Source organism: Pipra filicauda, unplaced genomic scaffold (assembly GCF_003945595.2).
Source record: "Pipra filicauda isolate LSUMZ 115617 unplaced genomic scaffold, ASM394559v2 scaffold72_size3293161_pilon, whole genome shotgun sequence".
Taxonomy (NCBI): domain Eukaryota; kingdom Metazoa; phylum Chordata; class Aves; order Passeriformes; family Pipridae; genus Pipra; species Pipra filicauda.
Window position 1 is genome coordinate 623216 of NW_024104898.1, and position 27591 is coordinate 650806.

At 36.1% G+C, this 27591-nt stretch overlaps 1 protein-coding gene across 3 annotated transcripts in view; it reads left to right on the forward strand.

Moving 5' to 3' along the window:
• BIRC6 (baculoviral IAP repeat containing 6) overlaps positions 1–27591 on the forward strand; it is a 171858-nt gene that overhangs the window by 27596 nt on the left and 116671 nt on the right. For all 3 annotated transcript variants that reach the window (XM_027735004.2, XM_039389497.1, XM_027735005.2), the window contains exons 11-21: positions 6700–6849; positions 11418–11643; positions 15877–16037; positions 18815–18946; positions 20188–20319; positions 20584–20762; positions 21338–21468; positions 22332–22493; positions 22606–22737; positions 22998–23095; positions 24314–24461. In XM_027735004.2, coding sequence (XP_027590805.1) covers positions 6700–6849; positions 11418–11643; positions 15877–16037; positions 18815–18946; positions 20188–20319; positions 20584–20762; positions 21338–21468; positions 22332–22493; positions 22606–22737; positions 22998–23095; positions 24314–24461 — 1651 coding nt within the window. The remainder of the gene's footprint in view (positions 1–6699; positions 6850–11417; positions 11644–15876; positions 16038–18814; positions 18947–20187; positions 20320–20583; positions 20763–21337; positions 21469–22331; positions 22494–22605; positions 22738–22997; positions 23096–24313; positions 24462–27591) is intronic.

The window sequence follows — 27591 nt, forward strand, 5'->3', positions numbered from 1 at the left end:
TAGTTCTTGTAAGTAATTATTTCTGTGCTAAAGAAATCACATTTCTGAAAGATGTCTCCTGTCTGTAATTGATGATATTCAAGAGGATAGAGAAGATAATGCTTTTATACCTTATTCCAGTGGTCATTTGTATCTTCATTCAGGTAGCATGCTGCTGGTTCTGCTTCAGCTTTTTGCAGTTGGGATTGTACTTTCTTGAGTGTGAGAGCCAGATTATCCATGCAGGATTATTAAATCTTTTTTTTCAAATGAACACAAGACATTTTGGGGAAGGAGGTGTGGGTAGGAGGGGAGTGTAACTCAAGTTCAGGCAACAAATAGAAGTCCCTAAACCACCACAGAACTCCCACTTCCCTTGTGTCACATTGGACCAGAGGAAACGGCTCTACCTGTCATCCGAGTTCCTCCACACACCAGTGTTTTATTTAGTTCTCCTGCAGTTGAATGCGGCTCTGGTGGAAATGCTTAGGCTCTCAGAGGGGCGAAGCTGATGGGATGATTCATACATTGCAGATTAATTCCCACCAATATCACGTTGAACTTTCTCTCTACTAGAAGAATTTAAATCGATACCTTTCCTTCTTTGGAAATCACACTGATGACACAGTCATCCTATGAGTAGTTGTTAAATCAAATTTACCTGTTATTTCCAACAGATAAAGTCAAGCTTAGTGTAAAAATCTCAGTTTTGTTAAGGGCTCCATGTTTATCACTTACCTACCAAGAGTTTTAGAAGTGGAGATTTTAGATTTGCTTATCAAATATGAATGAAAATATTGTATGTTAGCAACTAGTATTTATGTTTGCAGATTCCCAGTGGTAACATTCATATTTACTAAATTGTTCTCTTTTCATAACTACTTTTGAAGAAATGTCTGTTAAACCGTTTCAGCTGTATTTAGTAATGCACGCTTCTTCCTGGTTAAGATGGAACTGAAAGGTTAATTGCCTTTGAAAACTGTTAGTATATCATATCCACGTCATAATGTTTTTACCTATACTTAGCTGATCAAACTGCAATCTCATTACAAAGAACTTCAAACCTTGCTAAGGTGTTTTTTTTATCTACAGCATTGTATTACTATTAATTTCTGTCTTGCATAAAATCTGTTTTGTCTTTCTTGATGAAAGTTAAAGGGCTTATTGTTACTGTGCATTGTACTTTCCCATCAGGTGTTATTGTGTATGGTAATTACATTCTTGTAGCATTTGCTATAATCTGAACCTGTTTTGGGACATGGAGTGTAAGATAACAGGTCTGTTGAGTTGGAAGCATTTATTCTGTGTGTGTTGGAGTATTTGTCTCTGCCTAGACAACCACCATCTCTGTTACTGAGTGGAGGATACTTCATCTTCCTCATAACAGACAAGCACATCATTCTGCTTTTTCAGTTAATCTCTCTCAGTACTATAATATCCATCTAGCAATTTATAAATAGCTTTGTTGGGACTTCTTTTGTTCTTGCTGCCTTGAAGATGGCTGAGATTTGGGGTTTTTTTCTTCTGTAGTCCAGTATGCTACAGGTACTCCTCAGCCCACAAGTTTCCTATTTTGAATATAGTACTTTGATTACTTAAAAAAAATCCATTGATTATTCTTATCTCTTATATACACCCATTGCACCTCTGGTTGGAACTTCCATCTTCTGCTCTGCAATCGTATTAAAATGGACTTTGGAATTTGTTATTTTTATTGTATTAATGCTTTAGAAGCTTTCAATTTCTAGTCCTTATTTAACATTTCAGTCACTTTTCCCAGTGTAATTTTTCTCACTTTCAAGAAATTAAGTCCCAAAGCCATCATAACTATTTAGGGATCAATGTCCATTAGAAGTCTGGATTTCAGGATCTGGTGCTAGGTATGTTTGAAGCCTCAGAGTCAAAACATTTATGCTAAAATGTGAAGCTTTGTAAAGAATGACTTGGATCTGAAATGTTTATAAATAACTGTAAGGCATAAAATTCAGGAACACTAATAGAAAAAGCAAATCAAGAACCTCAACTATTAATATAACTTTTTAAATTCTGCATCCTGTCGTACATTTGAATACCTTCTTATACAGAACAGGTTTTGCATAATTTTTGTTGTCTTGAATCGTAATCACCCTTTAAACTTTCTGCCGTGAGTGCGTAAAATTTCTTGCCTAGCTGCTAGGTGGATGAAGATGGGTTATTTTATTATTGATATTTTTTCTCAAATGCAGTTTTCCTAGGCTTCTTCTAAAATTCTTCCAAAATCACTTTGAGTTTTTAATCCACTAGGTTTATTACCGCATATAAGATAGTGCCTGCAGTCCGACAGCATTAGGAAGATGTGTATTGAAAGCAGAATAACAACATTCATTGATGTATTCAATCCTTCTAGAAAGAAGCTTGTAGTGCAAAGACGTAAGTGAAAATGTTAAGTGGAAGTTTTGGAACATACACACGTTGGAAATGTTTGGATGTTGTTGGAAAACTATTCAGGAATATAAGCTGAGCAGTATATTCTTTCCTGTTTACTTGCTCGGATGGTGAGGGCAGGGAAAGAGGTACTTTAATACCTGAAAGTTTTGGATGCAGAAAAACCTCTCTTTTTTTTCTGCTTCTCCTGCTACATCATACAATTTTTCCATAGCTGTCTTTTAGATATGACTAAAAAGGAAGCTCTGTGTGAATGGGTGTTTAGATTTGGAGTGGTTTAATGTAGAGGTGTTTTAGACCACCCAAATCTTCGTTCGCAAAGCCTAGCCGTGATGATGTTTTAGACCTGCATTTGATGTCATCCATCCTTGTGAGTCCCACTTCAAATTGTTACCTCTCAGTGTCAGCTTCAGGTACTTACCTGTTTCTGCAAGGATTACCTGGAGTTGACCTCTGGGAAGAAGTGTGCGAGTATATTCTTGGTTCCAGTTCTGTTAAACAAACATGGTGGACTTTATTCTCTTTGTATTTTGCTTTCTTCTCTTCCCCTTGGTCAAGGTAGACTGTAGTTAATATTCCTCTTAATAGTACTTTGTGTGCTATCGTATGGGGGTTTAAATGTTTTGTGTTATATAATATAAGACAGCTTATTTTATGCTTTTGTAATATTCAAAATGATAAGTACGAAATAAGTAATTTCTTCATTAACTATGCAGTAGGCATTGTTTTTGAATAGGGATACAGCTGTAGGGTGGTCTTTTGATGATATTTAAAGCCTATAATCTGGTGCTTAAGAGGATCAGATATAGTTTCTTGTGGATGCATAAATTTCCAGAGCTAGAGTTGTCACTGTCTTTCTGATATCTCAGTTTTCATCTTAACTTTTTTTTAATTAGAGTCCGACTAAAAATTTGCTTAAGAAGATGTTCCACAGAATATGTTCTACTTTTTTCCTTTGTTGAATTTGTTTTGGATCGCTTCCTTACTTTAGCTGCTTAGCTGCGTTTATCATTCAGACAATTCTGTTGACCTTTGCTTTGCAATACAGAATTAGGTAAAAAAATGGACATATCTGAACCTATTTTAGTTCAGTATAAAGATGCAAATCTCTGCTTGTGTTTTGTTTTGAAATTTGTCCATGTTTGTGTGTCTGGGAGTATTTTAAAAAGATCATAAAGATGTGTCAGTTTTCTGTCTTTCATTGCTCTTGATGTTCTCCCTTGTGAAGTATCTGCGCTCTGAAGAAATATTGAATAGGAAGCTGTGGTGGCTTTCCAAACAAATGCTATAAAAAGTGGAAATGTTCATGGTGTTCTGGTGAAGAAGGTACTTTCTGCACATACTGTCTGATTTGAGCAGGTGTTAAAATCTATACCATCTCTTTGAGTGCTTGAACTCCTTCTAGTGAGTGAAGCATTGCTGGATTGTACTCAGCTGACATTTTAAAAAGTGTTACATTATAACATTTTAACGGTGTTAAATTATAACAAGAGTTTTTCTCGTCACTCCCCTTTGTTGGAAAAAGTATTTTTTCAGGCTGGAGTTCGGTAGGTCAAAAGTGAGTTGTCTGTGCTGATACTTCTTATGGCAAGCCTGCCAGAACTGAATGGCATTTTGATACCTTTAAGAATTGATTCCTCCAAATCTTGTACCTTTCATTTATAGCGGATTGCTTGCTCTTGAGTTGTAAGTAGTGTACTAATTACACTCCGTAGCTTTTTTCTGATTTAGTTTGGATATCTTATTTGTGTCTTCCCTGTCATTAGGCTTTGTCAGCCTTGTGTATTTGAAGTTCAAGAATCAATTTAGTATTTTCAATTTTCTACCGTCTTGGGCAATGGAGTTTAACAGGACTGGAGAGAGGTCAAGTTTTTACGTATCAAAATTAGTGTTGGAAGTGATGCTGAAAGATCATCTTCAAGTCAGGATCAATTACGCTTACCCATTCAGCAGAAGAGTAGTGATCTGTTTTTGAGCATCTTCAGCATGGAGATTTAACAGCCTAGTCGTGAAATTTCTTCTACTGCATGCTGTCCTTGATGATGATTTTTCCCCTAGTGTTTAGCCTGTATTATCTTTGCTCATTGGAGTCATACTGATTGTATATTCATTAGGAACATGGCAAAGAGATTTTTTCAAAAAAGAAGGGGAAGACAGAGTTTATTTAGATGCTGTTCTTTTGCAATCATTTATTTTCTCCAGCTGAGTATCTCCAATCCTTTTAAACTTTCCTTAGGGACTTTAAAAGAAAAGAAAAAAATCCCCAACCCTTACTTACCCCTCCCAAAAGACCTGCTCAAGTCAGTCCACATGTTTCTTGATGAGATAGCCAAAACCAGGCACAGTAATTCTACAGATGTCTTCGAACAGAAGAATTCCTTAAGCAGCTCTGCAGTCTGTATGTACCATGTGCATGTGTACATAATGAAATGTTTGCACTTTGGAGCAGGAAATTGAGGGAGGTTTATCTTCTGACTCACAAGAGCCTCTTTTGCAGAACTGCTGGCTAGCTGATTTTTCTTCATCCCATATTAGCTCTTTTAGTTATTTCTTACTAGGCGTAGTAACTTTCACTTGTCCCTGTTCAGTTGCATTCTATTTTTCCATAAGTTGGGATGAAATTTTCTAGCTAAAATCTCCAAGAATAGTATAAATTTTGTTGGAGTGAGGTTTTGGGGTAGCTCTCCTGATGACATTTTTCAAGCGTTCTGAACTTGCACATTTAGAACTAACCCGTCCTCTACAGCCCAGTGTCAAGAGAAGTAGGGGACTGTGAGTTGTCTAGTGCATAGTTTCCTGTGATATGGCTTTGTTTTCCAATTCCTTTTAACTATTTGGATATTGTTTAACTATGTCCTTCAGCTGTGATTTACTGATGATGATTGTGTCGTTCTTCCAGACTCCTTCCAGAGTGCAGGATACATTCAGGATACTGAACATCTCACCAGATTGGCTTTGACTGCGGTGGCCTAGTCTCTGACGTGTACTCTAGCTTGTGCCAGTGCTGCTTTCCTGGAACCAGTAACTGGTTTGCCAGAAGGAAGCTTGTAGTTTATTTGAATGGATTTATGATTCTTATGTTCTGTTTGTATTACCCACCAAGTTCTTGAGTCATGCAAATTGCAGATTTTAAATACACTTCAGAATTAAATTACCAATGTTTTGATTTTGTTACCTGGTTTTTGAGGGAAATATTATGGTGCTGGTTTTCAACTTGTCTCCTTTGTGATAACTGAGTAAGTCAGTGTCAGCTTTGCGAGCTGGGATTTCTTTAGCCTGCAGAAGAGGAGGCTCAAAGAGGACCTTATTACCCTCTACAAGTACCTGAAAGGAGGGGAGGTTGTAGTCAGGTGGGGATTGGCCTCTTCTTCCAATTAACAAATGATAGAACAAGAGCACATGGCCTCAAGTTGCTCCTGGGGAGGTTTAGCTAGGATATTAGGAAAATTTCTTCAGAGAAGGGGTTATCAAGCATTGAAACAGGCTGCCCAGGGAAGTGGTTGAGTCACCATCCCTGGAGGTATTTAAAAGACTGTAGATGTCACGCCTAGGGACATGGTTTAGTGGTAGACTTGGTAGTGCTGGGTTAATGGTTGCACTTAATGATCTTAGTGGTCTTTTCCAGCCTAAATGGTTCTATGACTTCTCTGTAAATGACAGAATTCATCTATGTGTATCTGTAGAGGTGAATAATGGGCAACCTCCTTGAATGATTTCAAAATTCCATCACTACATTTTGTCCATTGAAAAGTTTGGACTTGCTCTTTTGTCTGTTGACCTGATCAGTGTTGGTAGTTCTAGGTTTGATGAAATAATTTGAAGAGCCACTTAGGAGAATTCAGAGAAATTAGTTGATTTTTCAGTTTTCAAATATCAAACTTTAAAAGGATATTTATGTAACCTGTACAAATGAGGTAGTGTAGGCCTTTACTTCAATGATGGAATATTTCTCTTTGTAAACATATTTTGGATTATGGAAAGTGACATAATGGTTATGAATTTTGGTCTCTATTGAGGTTTCCTGTGTTAATTACCTTTTAAAATGCCTCCCCCCAATGTCTTACCTTTAATGCAGTTCCCAACTGCAGTATTTTTGAAGTTCTGGTTTGCATTTGCCCTGAAAAAAATTGTAGTGATAAAGCAAAATGAGTATTCCTGTATAATCTTACTGGTTTCAGGTCCTGCGTAGTTGCTGTCGTAATTGCATAGCAGTTCAACTGCAAGCCAGCCTTGTGAATCGAGTTTAGCTGTATGCCTGTCTAAACCTTCTTCTTTTGTTGTCTGTGATGATTTTAGGTGGAGAACTTCATTTCCTTCAGATTGGAGGGACCTGTGATGACATAGATGAAGCCGATATACTTGTAGATGGATCCCTTTCCAAAAGCACAGAACAGTCATCAGAAGGCACCAAACCCTTATCTAATCCTTCTAGTCCAGGCATTACAGGTAAATTTCACATGTGTAAATGTACCATGAGTAAAAAAACTTCTGTAATTTTTGGAAGTTGCATATTTTCAATTATTTAGTAGCATGCTGCTTTATAATTTTTTTACTGCCCGCAGTTGGAGTTCTCTAGTTGCTGTCACTGATTATGTACAAGCATAATATTTCAGCAGTTCCTGATTAAAAAACAAACAAAGAAAACAACAAACCCACTTTTATGTAGTTGACTGTTTTTCTAATCTCTACATGTGATTTAAGTGTGGCAGACAGTGAGAAACGGGTAGTTGTGCAGTGATTGAGCTTCCCACATAGTTTAAATAGACTTGAGATCTTTATTTGGAATTAAAATCATGTCTTTATTATGTAAAGTTGCCTTAAAGTTTCATGCAGAAGCTGTACAGGTCTACTTAATAAAACTGTACAAGGCATGCATTTAACAGGTACTATTGCACACAGTGGAATTGATACTTTCTGTACATCAGGCAGTGTAATTGCTGTAGATAAATTAAGCTTACAATGTGAACTCTTGGATTTTTGTTTTTAGTAGTTTGCCTGGGTTGAGCTCAAATTCTTCTGTCCTTTACATATTAGTTTCCTTCCTCAACAGGTTCTCCACCCTTGGACAGCAAGAAATAATTATTTTGAATTGTCCAAATTTTGTTTTTACCCTAAACATCCTGTTTAGGTGTTCTCTTTACTGAGGTTCTCATATACTGACCTGCAACAATCTGCTGCTTTTTGTAGTCTCCCAGCCCACTAAGGTTAAATAAGTAGTTGAGCAAGAGGGTTGTTCCTTTTGTAGGCAAGCAGAAGGGGAGAAATGTGAGGGACTTTTCCTGCCTGTCAGGGAGAACAGTGAGTTTGCAGGTTATGGGAGCTCCTGTGTGGGCCTCTCAGTCTTTTCTCAGCGCTCATCAAAGATGCTTTAGTGTAGATCAGTTCCTACTAAAACTTAACAACAAATCTAATTTTGCTGGTTTAGCCTGAGGAAGATTTGAGTCATGCTGAGGTTTTTAAAAGGTGTATATACATATATATTCTTGTTTTGAGTTTATAAAGGGAATTGTTTATGAGAGACCTGTAAAACTATTATTATTTTGATTTTGTTTTAACCTGCGGTTGTTGAAGATAGAGAAAGAAAGCATAATTGTTTTAGTTGGATTGGAGTTTGGAAGTTTTGGTCATGTCTGTTGGGACAGAAATAGGGATACACTGGGAATAGATTACCTAGAATATAAAATACAAAAATTAAACAATATAAAGCATGAGGCTAAAACAGTGATACAATGGAAATAAACCATTCATGTAGCTATGACTGTTTCAGAGAAATTATGTTAATTTTGCGTGTACATGTGTGTGATGGGGGGTGTCTCTGCCTGCAGCTGCAGAGGACAAAAAAAGGTGGGAGAGGACTGACTGGCAGTACAGGGACCATTTTGGATCATGGCATCTTTGTTGTCAGCAGGCTACTTGCTGTCTTTCTCCCAAAACCTCTGCTTGCTGTCAGCCTTCTAACACTTTTAGTTGTGTTATGCTGTGTTTGTGTAATCCCAATTTTATTCTGCAAGAGTCGATCAAAAGAGGGAAGGAAAAGATGCTTTTTGTCATAAGATTTCTTATAAGCAGCATTACAGCAGTTGCTTTGAGGACTGAATTTCTCCAGTTCCTCCCCTTTTTCACCAAAGAAGCCACTCCTGAAGTTTGAAAATCTCTAGGAAATAAACTGTTGTATGTATGTGAGCAAAAAAGGTCTGTGACTTTCTTCTGCACCCTTCTTTTGCTAATGGTGAATAAAGCAAAAAGGAGAATATAAATATCAAGGACATAGATGTGCTTCAATGGATGCATTCCCTGTACAGTAGCTTATTAGCAGATTTCAGTGACTTCCAATCAAGTGGTAACTTTGACTATCCTAATGAATCAAGTAGATGATCATTACTGTTTAAATTCTGCCAGTACTGTAAAGGGGATTTTTTTTCCCTTTTTTTTATCTCTTTCTCATCCAGCCTTCAGCATAGGCTTGAATATGGCTTATTGGAACAAGACATTGATTTATTTATGCATAGATTTCAAAGTAGCTGTAGCTTTAGATTGTCCACAAGCTGCAGGTCCTCCTTTAAATAGTCGTATAATTCAGACAGTGTAGTATTGCTTGATCTTGGTCTGCAATGCTTTCCAAAGAGTAATGATCAGATAAATTGAGAACTATTTTGCTGTGCCATCAAACTGAGCCACTAAAAGCTGTGAGAGAAGCTTAATAGTCATAGGAAGCCAGTGCTAAAATGAGGGGACTGGGTGGGAATTGTGGAAACCAAATGGTGTTTGCAGAGCTCTTAGCCAAACTATCCAGGTTAAGGATACTGAAGTCAATAATACAGGATTCTCAGCATATATGTGAATGATTGCCAGAACTGTGCCAGCATCTTCTGAGTCATTGTATGAATCATGACGAGCCTTTGTCCCCAACATTTATAACATCAGTGTTAATTCCCTTTTAGTCTTAAATACTGTACAGTAGAAAAAAACATTTTCTTCCACTTTTGCCCTAGCATGTTGTTCAGACAGAGACACAGCTCAACAGAGGTTTCTGGGTTTCTCTTTGAGGAAATGAACTCCTGCAACAAGCAGAAGCTTTTGCCCATATGGTGTTCCTATATATTGTGGGCTTTGTTTGTGTGTTTATTTTTCTCTATTATTGGCATTCTAGAATGCATTTGTTACATTTTATATTCTAGCTTGAATTTACAACTTGGATGCATTTTAAATTGTATTGTTTTAGAAGGAATTAAGTTCATATTTCTGTTTTACTAATAGAAATATACTAATTTTAGATTACTATTTCCTTTTAAGGAGCAGAGTTTTTTGTGGTGAAATGACCTAAAATAATGCTTTTTTTTGAAGTGAATTGAAAAAGAATATTGGTTTTCCTGACTAGTTTAAAACCTGTTTTCAAGTTTGCTGTTAGAACCAGCTTGCCGTAACATTCTATTAGAATATAATAAAAGTATTATAATTTTTCAAAAGAAGTCAAGCATACTTGGCAACACGGGAAAGTTAAGTCCTTCATTTTTCAATTTTAGGGGTTGATACCACATGTATGTGGTTGCTCTGAATACTTTGAATTTGTATTTGTGTCTGTTGGAGAGGGAAGGAGAATGAAGCAGGAAAAATCCAGTCTAGTCAAAGATAGAATTGTTGTACAGTTTAAGCAATGATCTCACTTCTCATTGCAGTGTCATCCAGCTAATGAGGTTCACATTTGGCAGTTAAAATAATGAAGGTCTCTGCCCTATTATTGAAATTCAATTTTTAAAGCACTTCTAATTTCTTCAGCATTTTCCTGCCTCTTAGATTGACGATTAGAAATTATTGTAGTTGCAATGACTGGGTGTCTCACCTGGAGCTCAACCTGGCTTGCTTTACAAGACGGTCTCTAGGTTCAGACTTCACTGGGAGGGTGGTATTTGTGTATTATTATCCCCCCAGCCAGGGTAGTGAAAGTAGTAGTCAGGTAGCAAACTTTCTCCTTTTGAAAAATATAATTTCTTTACAAGTAAGAGATTTTCTCCAAAATGCATTTTTAAGAGAAAATACTCAAAATACAAGAAAATTTATATTGTGCATGTCTTATTTTCCCTTTGTTTGTTTTTTGTTGTTGTGGTGGTGGTGGCTTTTTTATTTTTTCTTGGGTTTTTTTGTTTGTTTGTTTTATGGTTTTGGGGATTTTTGTTTGGCTGGGGTTTTTTGTTTGTTTGGGGTTTTGGGGGGGGGGTTTGGTCTTTGTCAGAAAATCTGATTATTTTTAGAGTTTCTTTGTGATTTCTTTAGGTGTTTGGCTTCCTGGGATATTTCAGTTTTCAGTACTTCAATTAATATCCTTGTTTCCTCAGTACAAGGCTTCAATATGAAGACAAGAAGGCGGTATAATTGTCTAGGCCCAGTGCATTACATTTAAGTGCCTCACCTAAAGCATGTTCGTTTTTCACTTACCCCTCTTTTAAGCTAAATTGGGAACCTTTCACAACATTCTAGTAATTCACCATAAAACAAGTCTGTATTGATAAACAAGTACCAAAGTGATGTCTTAAACAGTGGTAAAAATGTCACAATTACGTAGTAATTCTGTATGTCTGTTTTCATGAAATATAAAACTTTTTTTTTTATCTGAGTCAATAGAGATATTAAAAAAAAAATGTTTATTCAGCTTTACATCTTCAAAGTGTAGCTGGCTAATTACTTATGGCTGATGATTCTGGTTAAATCCCAGACAGCATGCTCAGAGCTTTCAGTACTTAGAAAATTTATTCCAAATGAACTGCCTTCAAAGGATACTGGCTTCAAGGCTAAGGTTTTTTGGTTGCTTTGTTTGGGTGTTTTTATTTGTTTAGGGTGGTGCTTTTTTGTGTGTGTTTTTTATTATTATTATTTTTTAACTGAAGAACCTTCATATAACATGTAGTTATTTGTATCTGTAGCAGTTTGGATATATTTCAAACTGTTCATAGGATGTTCTTGGGGAAAAAAAAAAAGAAATCTGCATGGTAATTACTGTATGTTCTGTAATTATTCAGGAGTTGATCTTTTGGTGGACCAGCCATTTTCCCTTGAAACACTGACATCCCTGGTGGAACTGACCCGTTTTGAGACCTTGACACCACGGTTTTCAGCCACTGTCCCTCCCTGTTGGGTAGAAGTCCAGCAAGAGCAGCAGCAAAGGCGGCACCCTCAGCATCTGCACCAGCAGCACCACGGGGATGCAGCTCAGCATACTCGAACCTGGAAGCTACAGACAGACAGGTAAGGAGGGTAACAGCCCAGAAGGAATTGTGTGCATTGCTCAACTAGTTCGTATAGCTGTACAGTCACAAATTTCATGCAATTTAATTGTTTTTAACTAGTGTGCAAGTTTAAGAACGTGTAATTTTAAAGATGATAATCCCTACTTGGTAGTTTGCATTACAGGTCTTTATGAGATTGCCAGAGTTGTTTTAGTAGACCTTGAAACAAATTGAAACATCAGGTTTTGAATTGGGGTATTTTAATTTGCCAAATGTTGCCATTTCATTGTGTAATTAAACAAGCACACTTGCCAGAGTTACAGATATTCTTGATATATTCTGTAAAAGTCTGATTCACCCTTCTTATGCGTATACATGTTCTTAATATATTTTTTTAATCAGAAAACGGTGCCAGTATGACTAATTAGTTGTCCTAAATGAAATGGTATTGTAATTTATTTTAAAATATGAAGATAGAATCTAGATTTATGTCTGTTCATGTGAAGTTAAATCTTTATATGAGACATTTACTTAAGCCACTACAGCGCCCTAGTTGTGCTACAATTTAGGTAGTATTTTCATTGAAATGAACTGCACCAGCATGATATATGTAGTAGTACTTGGTTTTTAACACACAATGTGAGAACTTGAAATTCCTCTGAGATCCTAAATACAAGTACAGCAGTGTTACAGTCTCCTTTGAAGAGTTGCTTAAAACCTACCGGAAGTAGCTTTGCATAGTTTTTGTGAAAAATGCATGGAGAAACAAAACATAGATATAAGTTTTATTGTGTGTTTTATGAAGGGATGTGCTTAAGACGCTACAAAGATCTTTTAGGTCAGGCTGTTACACATCTGTTCCACTGATATGTAAGATTTGGAAAGGCCATACAGTGGAAACAATGAAATGACCAAAGGGAGCTAGAGATCATACATGGGGCAGAAAAAGCATGTTGTGGAAACAAGTGATAGCTGGCATGTGATAATGAAGTATTCCAGGTGGGAAAACAGGTAATAGTTGCAGGCATTGTCAGGGCTGACACCTAACAGGAGCTGAACTTGCTTTAATTAAATATTCATAAGCTGTGGTTAAAAACTTGCAGTGCATTATAGATTTTAAAACCTTTGTTTATCTTGTGGTTTAGCTTTGTGTAAGTAAAATATTCTGTATGGAACAAGTGGAAAGGAGATGGTTCCTTGGAAAATAACTTCTAGTTAAAACAATTGATTATCCAAGTGTGCTCAGCAGCAGTTGAAAAGTAAAAGGCTACCAATATGAAGACACAGGGAAGCAAACAGTGAAGGTGATTGCTGTTAATTGGAAGGGGATAAGCGGAAAATTGGCTTATGAATATTGTTTCATTAAAGAAAAAGAACTATGCCTGCTGCCAAGTAAAGCAAGGTTGTAAATAGGTAAAGTTAAAAGTTTTGGGTTAGTACTGGAAATCTTTGACAGCTGCTAAATGACTCACGATGAAAATTATTAGAGTTCCTTTGTTCTTAGGGTAGAAGCTTAAGATTGAAAGCAATGTTAACTCTTAATTAAAAGTTATCTGGGAAGAAACTTTTTGATTTCTGGATTATTTTGTTGGTCGTTAATATGAGGTTCCTTTTGTCTCCTCTTTGAGTGCCTCATACTGATACCTATCAAGATGTGGGATTACAGGGTTAGATGGATGAGTAATGCAATTCGATATGGTGATTCTTTTGTTTCTCAAACAGATAGAAATGTGTTTTAGGGAATGGCATTTAAGGAATGGCATTATATTATACTCCTGCTCTTTCAGTCCTACTTTGTTTTTTATAAAAGACTGTGTAACAAAGAAAACAGAAAAGCAGACTGTGGTTTACCTTGTGAATTATCTAAATATCAGTACTGTCCCCTCAGTGGTATTCAACTGAAATGTTGAATGGGGCTAATTCTTTTAAAAGAGATAGGTGAATTCCTAATGTGCATGGATAAAACAGTGACATCTGAGTTTCCCGACTTTTTCTCAAATTTATGTAGGATGTATTTTATGTATTTATTTTATGGAGGCGTATTTGAAAATATGTGAAAGAAGAAAGAGCTATGTACTGATGTTCTGTTCAGTGTTCAAACTCTGAAAGTGGCTCTGCAGTTCAAAGTTGAGTTGTAGTGGAAGAGCAGATGATGAGACGTTTTAGAAAAGGAATGAATAAGTGCATTGGAAAGTATTTTGTAGATGGGAGAATGATGGTATATTAGAATACAGTATGGATTGTATGTTCTTCTTTAGGAAGATGCTATAGATGTAGAAGGGTGTCAAAGGTGAGAAGAGTTCCTAAAAGACCTTGCATTAGATTGTGATAGAAAAGTGATACTTAGGGTGGATATACTAAAATATTGAGGAAAATAGTAAGGAGTAAATTTTTTTTTTTTTACTACTTTGAAACTTTGCATATGAATAAACAGGATGCACTTAGGGGAAATTGAAAAAAAACTTTAAAGGGTTTTTTTTTAACTAATCACAGAATCAGATTGTGAAGTTTATTGCCACAGGAATAAGATCTCTTTACTGTTGGATTATTGGGAGGTCTTCATGGAGGTTCGTTATTCCATACGTACCTATTGAGCATCTGCTGCTCAGTTCTGTCAGAAATAGATTTCTGGAGCAGACATATAACAGTTGTAATTCACTATGCAACACACACTACCAAAGATTACTGTAGACAAAGTGGTTTATTATTAATTTCTGGGTTTGTACTAGATCTTTAACTAAAATTGGATGAGCAGAATACTACTTAGTCTTTCAGAAGTCTGGCTCCTTTGAATGTCTCATTTAGTCCATGCTTTGCATGACATGAAAAACCACCCCCAAACCTCTCCCTATTTTGCACTGGAGTATATATTCTCCAAGCCAGAGGAAAGGCACTAGTGATTCTAAGTATTTAGTGTTACAGTTGCTTACAGAGATTTTAGGGGTTTTTTCCCCAGAGCCATAGGATAAATTTTTTTTTTTATTTTGTTTACCTGTGTTATTGTACAGTTAGCTGAAAATTCTTCACTGTTGCTTCTTAAATCATAACCACAAACTACCTTCTGTCCATCTTTCCTCCCAAAATCACTGCTTTTCTGTGCTGCTTGCTCTGGAAAGCAACATTACTTTGACCTGATATGTGCCTGAGGGAGATCTGGCCTTCAGGGATATTACTGTAAAGAATTAAATACAGTTGCACCATTCCTTAATCTATTTTCAAATGGTTTTCTGTATAATACTCAATGTAGAGCATATTATTTGATTTAAAATACCTTTTTGTGATTTAGATGTTAGAAAGATATCTCAAAAATATTTATAGCAGCAAACTCAGTTTCTTAGTGTTCTCAGTTATACAACTGAATATGCACAGTCTATCAGTTACATTTAAAAAATATTTATTGCTAACTTGAGAGGATCGGGAAGTTCAGTACTTTAAAAAATGTATACAAACAGAACAATTGACAGGTGGTTAGTTTTATTTTAATTACTCTGTGATTTGAACTACCTTTTGAACCTTAGTGTGTAAAACTATGGAATTGAGGGGTACTTATTATCTCAAGTTTACACTTTCAGTGTAAACCAAACTTGTCTTCAAAACAAAACTGTGACTTACTAAAAGAAAGCTGTGCCCATTTTGCACAACGCAGGTTTCTGAGTGTGCATCTGGTAAGAAGCACTTTTCATCCTGTATGAATTATCAAATGTGTTCTAAAAATAATTTGAAACTAGTGTTTTGAGTCTTTGGATTTGGCTTTCGTACTATTGGACAGTGACATTGGCAAGTATTAAACAACATCAAGGGCAACTTAAAAGAGATTGCAAGGTAGGTACTTAGGATTGTGCTTTCATACACTTCACTGGTTGGTAGTACACTTCACTTTTTTAATGTTGTATTTGGAGGTTTTTTCTCGTACTTTTTTTTCATGGAAACCATGGAAACTGTTATTTATAGTAATGTGAAGAGGGTGCTGCAATGAAGGTAACAGGGAATCTTTAAACTGCTGATTTTACCTGAACATTGTTTCACCCTGTATTATTGATTGGCTTTTTAACATCATTTTCACAAAATGAATACGGTTAACTTGAGAACTTAAAAGACACTACTTCAGAAATTCATGTGGATGTCAACTAGTGCAAAGTACATTTTTCTTCTTGTTGAAGACACTGCATAGATGGAAAATGCACTGTGTGATGCATCTTGTTTGATCTGAATTCTCTCTTAACACTGGGTCTTTGTCTTTTTTTCCCAACAGCAACAGCTGGGATGAGCATGTCTTTGAACTGGTTCTACCCAAAGCCTGTATGGTTGGACATGTGGACTTCAAATTTGTTTTGAATTCAAACATCACCAACATTCCCCAGATTCAAGTGACTTTACTTAAAAATAAAGCTCCAGGCTTAGGGAAAGTCAATGGTAAGAAATAACTTAAGATAACTTTCAGAACATTATTTCTTTTCTTAAACTCATTATTCTCTTTGATAAAAATTGCTTGAAATAGTGTAAGTATTCCAGTTTTACTTATTTCCATTTTACTGTGTTTCTCAGCATCATGGGCTGTTTTCACTTACCGTGTTTGAATATAAACAGTTTCAAAATCCTGACATTTATACAAATAAAAGCACATAGCTCAAAAAGATTGAACTCAATTATTCTGTACTGCATGAATCCTATGGTCATTAAAAAATACATTGTCAGTTGTAAATTGTCTTAGAGATTGACTGATAAAACAAGTGGTGCTCTTCTAAGGTCTTGGTATATAAAAAAAAAAAATTACAATAAATCGTTCCAAATCACAGAAGGAAATTATTTGCCAATGAGAAAATGACAAGGCTTTTCTTGATGGCAGCAGAAAAAAACTGGCTTGCTTGGGAATTCTCTCATCCTTTGGCTCATTAACTAAGCTCTGTGAAAGCTGCAGTATGATTTCACATTTTGTTCCTTGCAACTTTGACAGAGGAGACCAAAGTTAGGAACACTCTTGCCTTGGGAAGACTCCTAACTGGACTGTGCATCTTACTAGCTCTCAGGGAACCTATGATGGGGTAGTGTAAATTGAAAAGTCAGTTCTTTGATGTGGAAGAGTTTGTGCCTCCATTGGAATTTTCCTGTGCTAAGAGTGTTCATTGCATATCCTGCTGCCCTGTCTGCTAGGAGAGGAAGATATTATATGCAACACCTTCTCTTATTGAGGCATTAATTGGCTGTCTTTATCTGGCCACATCTTTTCCAAAAGCTTCTGGGAACTGAGTACTTCAGAGAAATCTTGCTGTCAGATGTTATGAAATTGGTTGCTGGATATAAAATGTGTTAGGGAGAACAGCAAGCATGATCATAAAAGCCCTTTTTTTTTTTCCTTTTTCCTATTTTTTTTATTGCTAAGTAAGAACATCCCAGTTAAACAAGGGTAACAGTGCTGTAAATTTCAAAAATGAATGCAGAGATACCAAAGATCACTGACATGCTTCCAAAAAACTCATTCTGTAACATCCCCCAGTGTTTAACAACACAAAATGTGTCCTGGATGTGCTTCCTTTAAATACTGGTTGTTATCCAAGAACAAAATATTCTAGCATAGTAATATTCTTTGTGAAAAGTCAATTCTTTTAGGATACAAGATGGTTTAGATTTAGCAGAAGTGCTAGCTTTGACTGCAGGACAGCAGACAACAGGTGTTCTTTCAGTTTCTTCATTTTTTTAATGCTTGAAGTAAAACCTTTATTTTAACATGTAGCAGAAATTTGTTCTGTCAAATTAAAAGACAGGATAGATAGGCCATGTTGCTCTTCTGAATAGAACCTGCTTTGTTTTCAGCCTGAAGTCAGTCCATTTGCAGATCTGGATGTCAGAATTAGTCTGAAAATATTCACATGTGGAACAAAACAGTAGAAGAAAAGCTAAACTCTTTTCCTTAATGCTTCAGTTTTAAATATTTCTGAGCAAAGAGTTTCATAATTTGGTAATTCTTTGGAGACTTTTGATTTTGCTGTGAACTAGATTGCCAGAACTCTCTGTGAATGCTTTTTTGCACAGAGCTCTTCCAGAAAATGATATTTCACTTCCTTACATATACTGGAATTTGTTTTTTTCTGTTATAGATAGGGTGGAAAAAGCATGGAATGGGGGGTCAGTTAGCCTGGAAAGGACTGGGGAATGTGAGAGCGCCTGCAAGGCAGCCTTGGCAAAGTTTTTTTTTCTTTTTTATTCAATAGGATTGAGGAGGCACAACTAACCAACATGTTTCCAAAGTGTGACTGCATTGCAGTTGTTTCCTCCCTTTTTTCAATTTCTCGAATTTTGGAAAAGGACCTTAGTGACATTTGCCTTTTTAATATGCACTATTGAATAAAGTAATAGGGTACTAATGGTTTCATTATAAGGGAAGACAAACCTAGATAATTTGTATCTGTGATGGATCTTAACCAAAATGTTCTAATCCTAGAGAGAAGTAATATTCAGGAGTGTTTGATGGCTCTTGAAAATGTATAAAAACCTCAGTCTGAAATTCAATTAACTCCCCCCATTCCCTTCTCTCCTTCCATAGGGGGAGGAAGGAACTGAAATGTTAAGATAATGAGACCTAGGGAAGATGTATAGGGGAGAATTTATTCAGTCATTTTTTTGTATGACAGGAACCCTGGAAAGAGTTAAATATACAGTGTGTAGTAATGGGAAGGCCAGAGGCATAATTCCTCCAGATTGGAATTAATGGTTCCGGTGTGGCAGTTATTTCACTGTATATGTTTCTTGTTAATTTGCTTGCATGTCCTCTTCATCTATGATTCATGTGATCCATTAATTGAAAAAAAGGCTGTATTATCAAAATAATGTTTGGTGTTCAGTGGGACCAATCCAGTTATTTTAAGTTTAAAGTATTTAAAGTTTATAAAACTTTCATTATTGGAATCTAATTGCTTAGGAGTAATCTGCAGTTGATTATTAGGGGAAAAGAATTTGGGCAGCATTAAAGCAAAACAGGCTCTTTAGAGCTCATTCGGAAGTATTTTTTTTAACTATTTGCTGCAACTTCAGTTCAATCCTAATATGAAAAATGTGCCTTTTTATTTTTGTGGTTTTGTATTAGAAATAGTGTTGTGGGCAGAAAACTGATAATTTTGCTATGAAAACTATTGCTTGTGTTTTTCCTGAGCCTTGAGCAGTGTTTGAAATCTTGCTAATATTTTTATTTCCAGAAGCAGCAGTAGATAGACAGATCACATTTCCTTTATCTCCAGCTCTTAATATTGAAGTGGAGAGAAATGGAAAACCAGGACTGGTGGAATTCAATGAAGAAATGCAGTATATGGATGTAGAGGAACCACAATGTAAGTTTTATTTATCTTGTTATATTTTGTTTAAAGTATGAGCTTTTTTTATTTTTTATAGATGATACACTGGAATTCCTCTGCAAAGAATTCTCAGTCATTTAAAATATACTAATTTCTTATCTCCCTTCAAAGTTGTTTCTCTCACTGGTCTGTTTGCTTAATGAGTTGAAAGTTTAACACAAACACACCAAAATAATCCCAAACTACTGAAGAGGTTTGTTGCTTAAAAGCAGATTAATATTTATTTGAATTTAGAAATAAAGTAGATTGATTGGGCACCTTCCTAACTAAAATTCTTACCCTGTTCCAACAGTATTTTACTTTGTTTCTTTAGCTAGGTTTAGTATAATTTTTCTTTGCATACCTGGCTTTTACAGAGATTGCTGCCATAAACAAAATAAAGAACAGCTAAAGAATTCATAACTAGTCCTGTTGACTTTGAGTCACATCACACTGACTGTGCCTGTTTTTATAGCTTTTTGTTAACCAACACTCTTCCACAAGATCTCTTAGGCTGTGAAAGGCAATAAGAGTGGGTCTGAATGAGGAGAACTGCAGACTAAAAATTGTCAGTTGTAGTGATTCAGTATTCTGGATTCTTGTCTTTTTAACAGTCTTACTTTACACTTTCTTTTCACTCATGTTATCAAGCTTATCCTAGAGCATGACTAGAAAGGTCCTTTCCAACCCAAACCAGTCTATGATTCTATGACTCCAAGAAAGATGTTGCAAAGGATGAGGGGAGGAATCAAAGGGGTGATAAAAATGCTGAAAGGAGATGTTTCATGCTGAGAAGGAGCAGGAGAGATGAGTGAATGATGATTTCAATAGTTTGAATATACCACTGGAGAAACAAATCAGTCTTCTTGTTTTAAATTTAATTATTCATTTTGTTTTGTTTTAAACAGTTCTGTCCTGCTTCAGTAAAGACCGAGTAAGAGTTGTGGATCTATAATATTTGTTCATTATTTCATCAGTTGTATATTTTCTGACTTTGATAAGCTGGTCAACATAGGTATTATCCACATTATACAGCTGAAAGTGGTTTGAAAACTGTCATTTACCTTTATTGATTTCGCTGGAAAATGCCTAAAAATGAACCTCAAGTAATTTTTGATGTAGAGTTATGTGCATTTAGTAATCAGAGTTTGACATGGTGTATTTTTAATCCATGCGAATGATCAGATTTTGTGACAATTATGGCTAATTCATATCCGTGTTACTCATGTTTTTTTAAGGTCTTAGATTGTGTCCATTTCTGGAGGAACACAAGGAAGATATACTTTGCGGTCCAGTGTGGCTGGCTACTGGACTTGATCTATCAGGACATGCTGGAATGTTGACACTAACAAGTCCAAAGCTTGTTAAAGGTAAACCAGTTTATTATGCTATTTGCATGAAGTATGTGTGACTAAAGTGCATCTCATACTTCTGTAGTCAGACTTAGGTTTATTTATTTTCACATTGAAACTGTTACACAGCAAAATTTGTCAAACTGATGATCAAGTACTGTAATTAATATGTTTGAGCTCTGCTTGTGCACTGTATCTGTGAAGTTGAAATCTGTTTACAACTTGCCTTAGTAAACTATGCAAATTCTCCCTCCCTCCCTTTTTTTTTCCCCCCACTTTTAGGCATGGCTGGTGGCAAGTATCGTTCATTTTTAATTCATGTTAAAGCAGTGAATGACAGAGGAACAGAAGAAATCTGCAATGGTGGCATTAGACCAGTTGTTAGAATACCACCTCTAAAACCTCAGACTAACAAGGGCCATTCACTTGCTTCATTGTTGGCAAAAGTTGCAGCAGGCAAGGTAATGAACAGCCAAGGAAGACGTGTGTTAGTTGTAGACTTGGTGTGATTTATGTGATCTGAAAACCAAACAGCTGTTAGGAGAATTAAGATCCATTAAAAAATTGCTTTGTAAACATGACACTGTGTTGACACCTTCAAGAATTAAGAGTTCAACATCTCTTAAGTTGTTTGTTTTGTGCATATTTAGTTGAAAAGGTCTGTTCTGCACTTTCACATTCTGAGCTCTTGTTTTTGAAACCTCTGTTTCCCTGAGTATTTTCAGTAGCTGATAAGCCTCATCCTCCTATGAAGATCTGTCTGTGTGTGTGTGTGTGTGTATTTTACTCTTGATCATTGTAGTTCTAAGATTGGATGATATGACATACGTCTTGAGGATGTTATTAGAATAGTTAGAACATTGTAGATTACAGAACATTATTAAATTTGTAATTAGTGAACAAAATTAGTTTATTTTAATACAATGCTCAAGCTGAGAGATTTTACTGAACTGTTTGCATTTCACTGAACAAGGTATAAAAATTAATCAAAATTAATGTGATTTTTTAATTTTATTTTTTTCCCAAAAAACATCAGGAAAAGCCATCTAGCAAAATTGAAGGCACTAATTCTTCAAGAAAATCAGATAATCTGCGAGGCTGTGACTTACTTCAAGAAGTCTCTGTAACAATTCGAAGATTTAAAAAAACTTCAATTTCAAAGGAAAGGTAAGTAGGTGTCTTTAATTCTGAAGAAATATTAGCTTTAGTTACACTTAGCATAAAAAGTTTAGTCCTCAAAATAGCTTGGATCAAGGTACTGTTTCAAGTTGTCATTTCATAAGCTTATTATGTTTGGAAAATCCTATAAATTATGAGTTAGAGGACACTGTTCTGTGCAAGCTGTGGTAGAAAAACATCATGCAGGAAATTATATGTTGAGTGATTATTTTGCCTGACTTGAAAAAGCAAATAAGTTTTCTGGGTAAAGCAGAGAAATTATCTGGACAGATTTTTTTAAAGGAAGCATCTTCCCTTTCTATTTCCACATTGTCTGGTTTCTTACAGCAGAGATTATATTTGTCGAAAAGTTTAGAATCAATTATAACTCACAAATTGTTACTCAAAGAAGTGGTTAAAGTCTCTGGATCGGTACTGCAGACCTCAATGCAAACAATATAGTATTTAAAGTGTATTACCAGCTGCCACCCTACAATGGTGGCACTGACTGTAGTGGGCATAAAGAGGTCAAAGAGGCTGCAAAGAGGTATGTGCAAATGTTTGCTAAAGATTGTTGTGGATGGTGAAAGTTCGTTTACATTTAGAAGTTGCTAGACAGGTTAATAGGAGGAAAAAATTCACAGAAGATTACTAGGTATATAGTAAAATAGGAAGTTCTACGAGCAGAAAATAGGAAGATTGGGAATGTGTGCATGGAAGGTATTATATATGCTTGTGTACTGGTTTTACGCTTATCTAGGATTCTCTGTTTTGCTGCTCTTATGACAGGATACAAAGCTGGAGGGACACTTTAATGGGAGAATGGCCATATTGGATAATTCTGGTTTTTATCTCCTTCCCCTCCTCCCTAGAGTTCAACGGTGTGCCATGTTACAGTTTTCAGAGTTCCATGAGAAGTTGCTCACCACTCTTTGCAAGAAGACAGACGATGGTCTGAGTACAGAACACTCTCAGAGTCTTGTACTTGACACGCTTTGTTGGCTGGCCGGAGTGTATTCAAACGGACCTGGCAGGTAAGGGAGGAATCGTGTTCAGATTATCACGGCTCTTTCTCAGTATCAGTTCACTTAAAAAAAAAAAAAAAGTTTTATATGATTTTCTAAAGTATGCAACTTGTTTTTACAGCTCAAAGGAAGGAAATGACAGTTTGCTTTCTAAAACACGTAAATGTGTCTCTGATATTATACGTGTTTGCTTCTTTGAAGCTGGGCGGAGCATAGCTCACAAATGTGCACGATTTCTTGCACTGTGCATCAGGTCAGTGCTAATTATTTACATTTATTTTTATTTATATATTTCTGTTTTATATGTATTTGGGGGATTTGCATGCAGTCTGTGTTTGTTATTGGTGGACATTGAATTCATAAAGCAACAAGATCTGGAAGATCTGTTCAGGAAAAATGTGTTTAGGGTATGACTGCAAAGAACATCAGTCTTTCAACTTCATCTTCTGGAGGAGATGTCATCCTTGATTCTTTCTTAAATAAATGTTAAAGTGTCTATGTGTTTCTTTGTAGCAATGGCAGGTGTGACCCGAGTCAGCAGGGGTTTGGATCAGTTCTTCTAAAAGCTTTGCTTGACAATATGCCTCTTTTGCCTGCTGCTGCGACAGGTGGTACGTATGCAATGTTCCTTGTTGTAAATAGACACAGTACATTTGCTGTTTGTCATGTTTTGTTGGACTCTCTTGTGAGATAAGAATTAGGTAATTGTTCAGTTAGTACAAAATGCTTCTTGGAGTGGTATGGTCAGGTGGTATCCAAGTATGAAGGAGGCATTTGCAGATAGTGGAATTTTAAGCAAATGAGCTTGCTTAAACCAAAATGCCAAGTCTGACATTTTTGGAAGAGCTTAAGTAAGTTTTGCAAGAGTTTTTGAAGGTGTTCGGCAACAACAGATTCTGTTAAGTGACAGTCAAAATTGTTTGTTATTTTTTAAAATTAGAAGATTTATTCCAGGAAGCCTGACTATCCAGATGATGTCCTACTAGCAATCCACTTTTGTTTCTCCTGCACCTAAAGGAAATTAACCAAGTTAAATTCCTTCCTTGTCTACATTGCAGAGTAATGGTGTCTTAGCACCTTATTGAAGCTTCTTGAGTGCCAGATGGGATGGGAAGATGACTTTACCCACGTATTTGGGGCGGCAAGGCCTGCTTTTCACACTAGGACATTGTTAAATTACTTCCAGCTTGGTATCACCAACGGGTTTTGCAGAAAAATTAGTTTGCATTCCAAAAGGCTTGGTTGTGCTACCACCCAGGTAGAAACACATAACACAATGCTATAAAGGGTTTGGAATGGATGGGGAGGGAAAAAGAAGGAGGAAACTGAGATTTGTTTCCATGCAGTACCACCGCAGTGTGCTCACAGAACTGATTTGTAAGTAAACAGTGACTCCAGGAAATACAGATTAAGGAGACAACAATCAAAAACCAGAGGATAAAAGCAGAAAAAGAGTTGAATCTAGAGCAGGGCTTGGCTCTGCTAGGATTGGAACCTCAAGCCTAGCACCTTAATAGATCAAGAGGATTTTGATTGTTGTGGGCAGAAGCAATGAAGGAAGTGTGCAAAGCTGTATCTTGGGAACCTTTTTGCCTTCAGTTATGTGTTAGTTGATAAGACAACTGGAAGTACTTGTGGAAACTAATGATTACAGAATGATTCTAAATTGAAGTCTCTCGAAAAAGAGAAGGGGTAGAATACTTTCTAGTCTGTATTCAGTAACCATTAGATATTTCATTTATCACTTCCTTTAATTATCCTTCAAGGTATGCTTTTTCAGTGAAAAATTCATATCACGTTTCACCTGATTTTTTTTTTTTTAAATGCAGGATCTGTATACTGGTATTTTGTATTGCTGAATTATGTAAAGGATGAAGATTTGGCAGGATGTAGTACAGCTTGTGCATCATTGCTAACTGCTGTGTCCCGACAGCTGCAGGATCGCCTAACACCAATGGAAGCGTTACTTCAAACAAGGTACTAAGAAATGTGGATGATGTAAACCTGATAAAAACAAACATAAGAATCTGTAATGCCATCCTTTGGTGTTCTGAAAAAGGTTGGGTGTTTTTAAAAAAGATACATTTTGCCATATTTGTTAGAGCAAGGATTAATTTGCTACAGCTCTGGAAAACAGTTTTAACTTGTGCAAAGTTAAAGATGAGTTTAATTGTTATCTCACGTTTTATATCAGCAAATATGTATGTAATGTTTGATATCTGTGCAATCCTTAAGTTAATATTTATAATTTTTAGTGTAAAGACTAACAAAGCATGTCCTATTTTGAGTATTGGAGGGAATCGAATATACCAAATAGTTTCAGTTCTACAAAACTGGAGTCTCTCTGTAGGCTGACCATACAGTTAATGTATTTCTACTAAAGGACAGGTCTCTAAGTGTAGAGATCTGGAGTAATTTACTGGGAGTGCAGGTGCTTATTTTAAATTATGTATCAATGTAATTTCAGACTGTGATGTTGCATATTTTACATATTGAACTGATTTACCACTTAGATTTGTATTTATGTGATGCCTAAGGGAAATCTCTGATGGTTCAGTTTTGTAGCAGTTTCCAAAGCTGCATTATGGGAACATGCTGCTTTTTGACATCTTTTTCAGCTGTGGTTTGGGTGCAAGAGGTTTCCTCAAAGTCAAGTAAGATCAAGGTAGAAGAGGTTTGGTGGAGGTTAGTTCAGAATCCTCAGATAAAATGGTAAATGTAGTATAAAATATAGTAAGCAAAGTTTTGGAGGCAGGGAGGATGTTAGATTTTTTTTGTTGTTGGTTTTTGGGGTTTGGTTTTGTTTTGTTTTTAAAGGACTATAATTCCAAAATACTTGATAAAAACTTATTCTCAGGTGTTATACTTGGATCCTTATCATGCTGTCTACTGCATACCTCTTCGTAGTTATTCATTTATTTCACTATCTGTAATCCTTGCAGTTGATCAGAAAACTTATCCCAGCAATAGAAATAGTACCTGGATGATTGGGAATTTTGAACTGAAAAAAGGTTTTGTGTTCTTACGTGGAATTTTCTTCAGAAACCCAATGAAGGAGAAAAATGTGAAAATTACACTTGTCATGAGAAATGGCACCTTTCTGTGGGAATTGACTTGTTCCTTCATAAAGATTGCTTCCAAGTACCTTAGCATATCTGAAGTGGAAGGTTTTTTTCCTTTCTGGTTGCCCACTTTTGAATTGGGTACATGTGATATTTCAGATCACTTAGTGGTGACCACAAGTGTCTACATGTCAAGGAAAGATTTCTGAAGTGAGCTTCTGTTCTTGGTATCCTTCAAGCTTAGGGTTTCTGAATGTTTCCAGATGGTGTTTTACCGATTTTTTTTTTTTTTTTTTTTTTCTTGGAACTAAATTTATATTCTCTTTTAACTTGGTGACCCTATAGTTAGCTTAAGAAAAGCAGCAGACGCATCTGTCTAATTCCTTATTTGATTATTATAACTCTCTAGCAAGGACTGACTATTTGATTTAATTTACTAATGTAAGCAAAATTTACTGACCTTTCCTTCATGTGTCTACAGATCAAGAGAATGCTCTCATTTTAGTTTGGGGGTTTTCTTTAAGAGAAATTAGTAGGCGGCCATTGCTTTGCCCTTTTTCCCTTCCCTCTCCCTGAGTTGTATTTTATCATATTTGTGTGCATTTGTGTTGCAGAGTTTATAGTATTGTGGTTTTCCTCTTTCTATTGGTCCCAGGTGCAATAGTCTAACATCTGGTAGTCAGATAAAAGCAGATGTCTAGTTAAAGGATCTTCACATTCATGTTGTCTTCAGGGAGAGTAGTACTCATTTTATTATCATGTGCTGCAATAGAGCAAGTACAACTTGCAAGGATAAGGGCAATTGGGTGTGATACATGATTTGCAGTTCAAAGAACAACCAAAAAAGGGATTTCAGACAGTATTTTAGGCTGTCTTACAACAAAGCAGGTTGATTTGTCTCTAACAAATCTGACAAAATTTTTCCAACTTGTTCTTAAAAGTACCCGATTTGAGTAGTGGTGGAATTTAAATATTCTAAATATTGTAAGGTGTTACATGGCTTAATTATTCTTATCGTTAACACTTGAACTGTCTCCTGCTCACATCTAATCTGAAATCTCTCCTGCTGCAACTGAAGCCTTTTAGTGCTTGTGTTGTCCAATTTGGCACGTTGGCAATGGAGAGTAGATTGTTTCATTCTTAAAAATTTTGGATGTCCAGGGTTTGTTTGTATCTGGATTGTGTTCTCCAGATCTGTAGTCATTCTTAAAGCATTTCCTTGAGCTGTTTTCTTTGGTCCTTGTCTTCTTTGTATTGTGATACACAAAATCTTAGACATTACTCCGGTTGCATATTCTGAGGAGTTAAGTGGAAGAGGCATTTTGCATACTTTGTATTCATTACTGTGCAGTTGAATAGGGTGATGGGTTTTTATGTGACATTGTTGATTCATTCTTTGGTTTTTTGTTGATGTAACTTCTATAATCTTTTGAGAAAAGTGTTGCTAATGCAGTTTAAAACTGTGAACCCGATCATTCCAGCTGAAGGATGGGTAAAAGGCGCTATGCTTTCTGAAATCACAGAATATTCTGAGTTGGAAGGATCATCAAATCAGTATCTTAAATGAATGGCCCATACAGGGATCAAACCCTTGACCTTGCATTATTAGCACCATGCTCCAACCAGCTAATCTGGGTTGGACAGAATGTATTTAACGCTCTGCTGTACATTCAAATTCTGACTCAACTCTACAAAGCTTACTTAATAAGTCAAACTCTTCATTTAAATCATGCAAGTATTGTGTTAGTGTTGAGCTGGCGTATTTATTGAATTTGTAAATCTGAGGTGTAAAACAGGCTGTGAAGGTACCCCACTGAATTTTGTCTGAGCATTTTTGTGTGTTTTAGTGGCCACTTTGCTTATGAAACAGGGTCAGGCAGCTAACAGGTCAGTCTTGTCAGATGTGCCCTATGCACTGGTCCTGTCCAATGCATGCTTGTAGAGAGCAACCAGGTCTCTTTTGTGTTGTTCTTAGTATAAAGTTGTCATCTTAAATTTGCTACTTTGTAAGTAACTTGGTTGGGAAACGTACATGAAATGGGTTG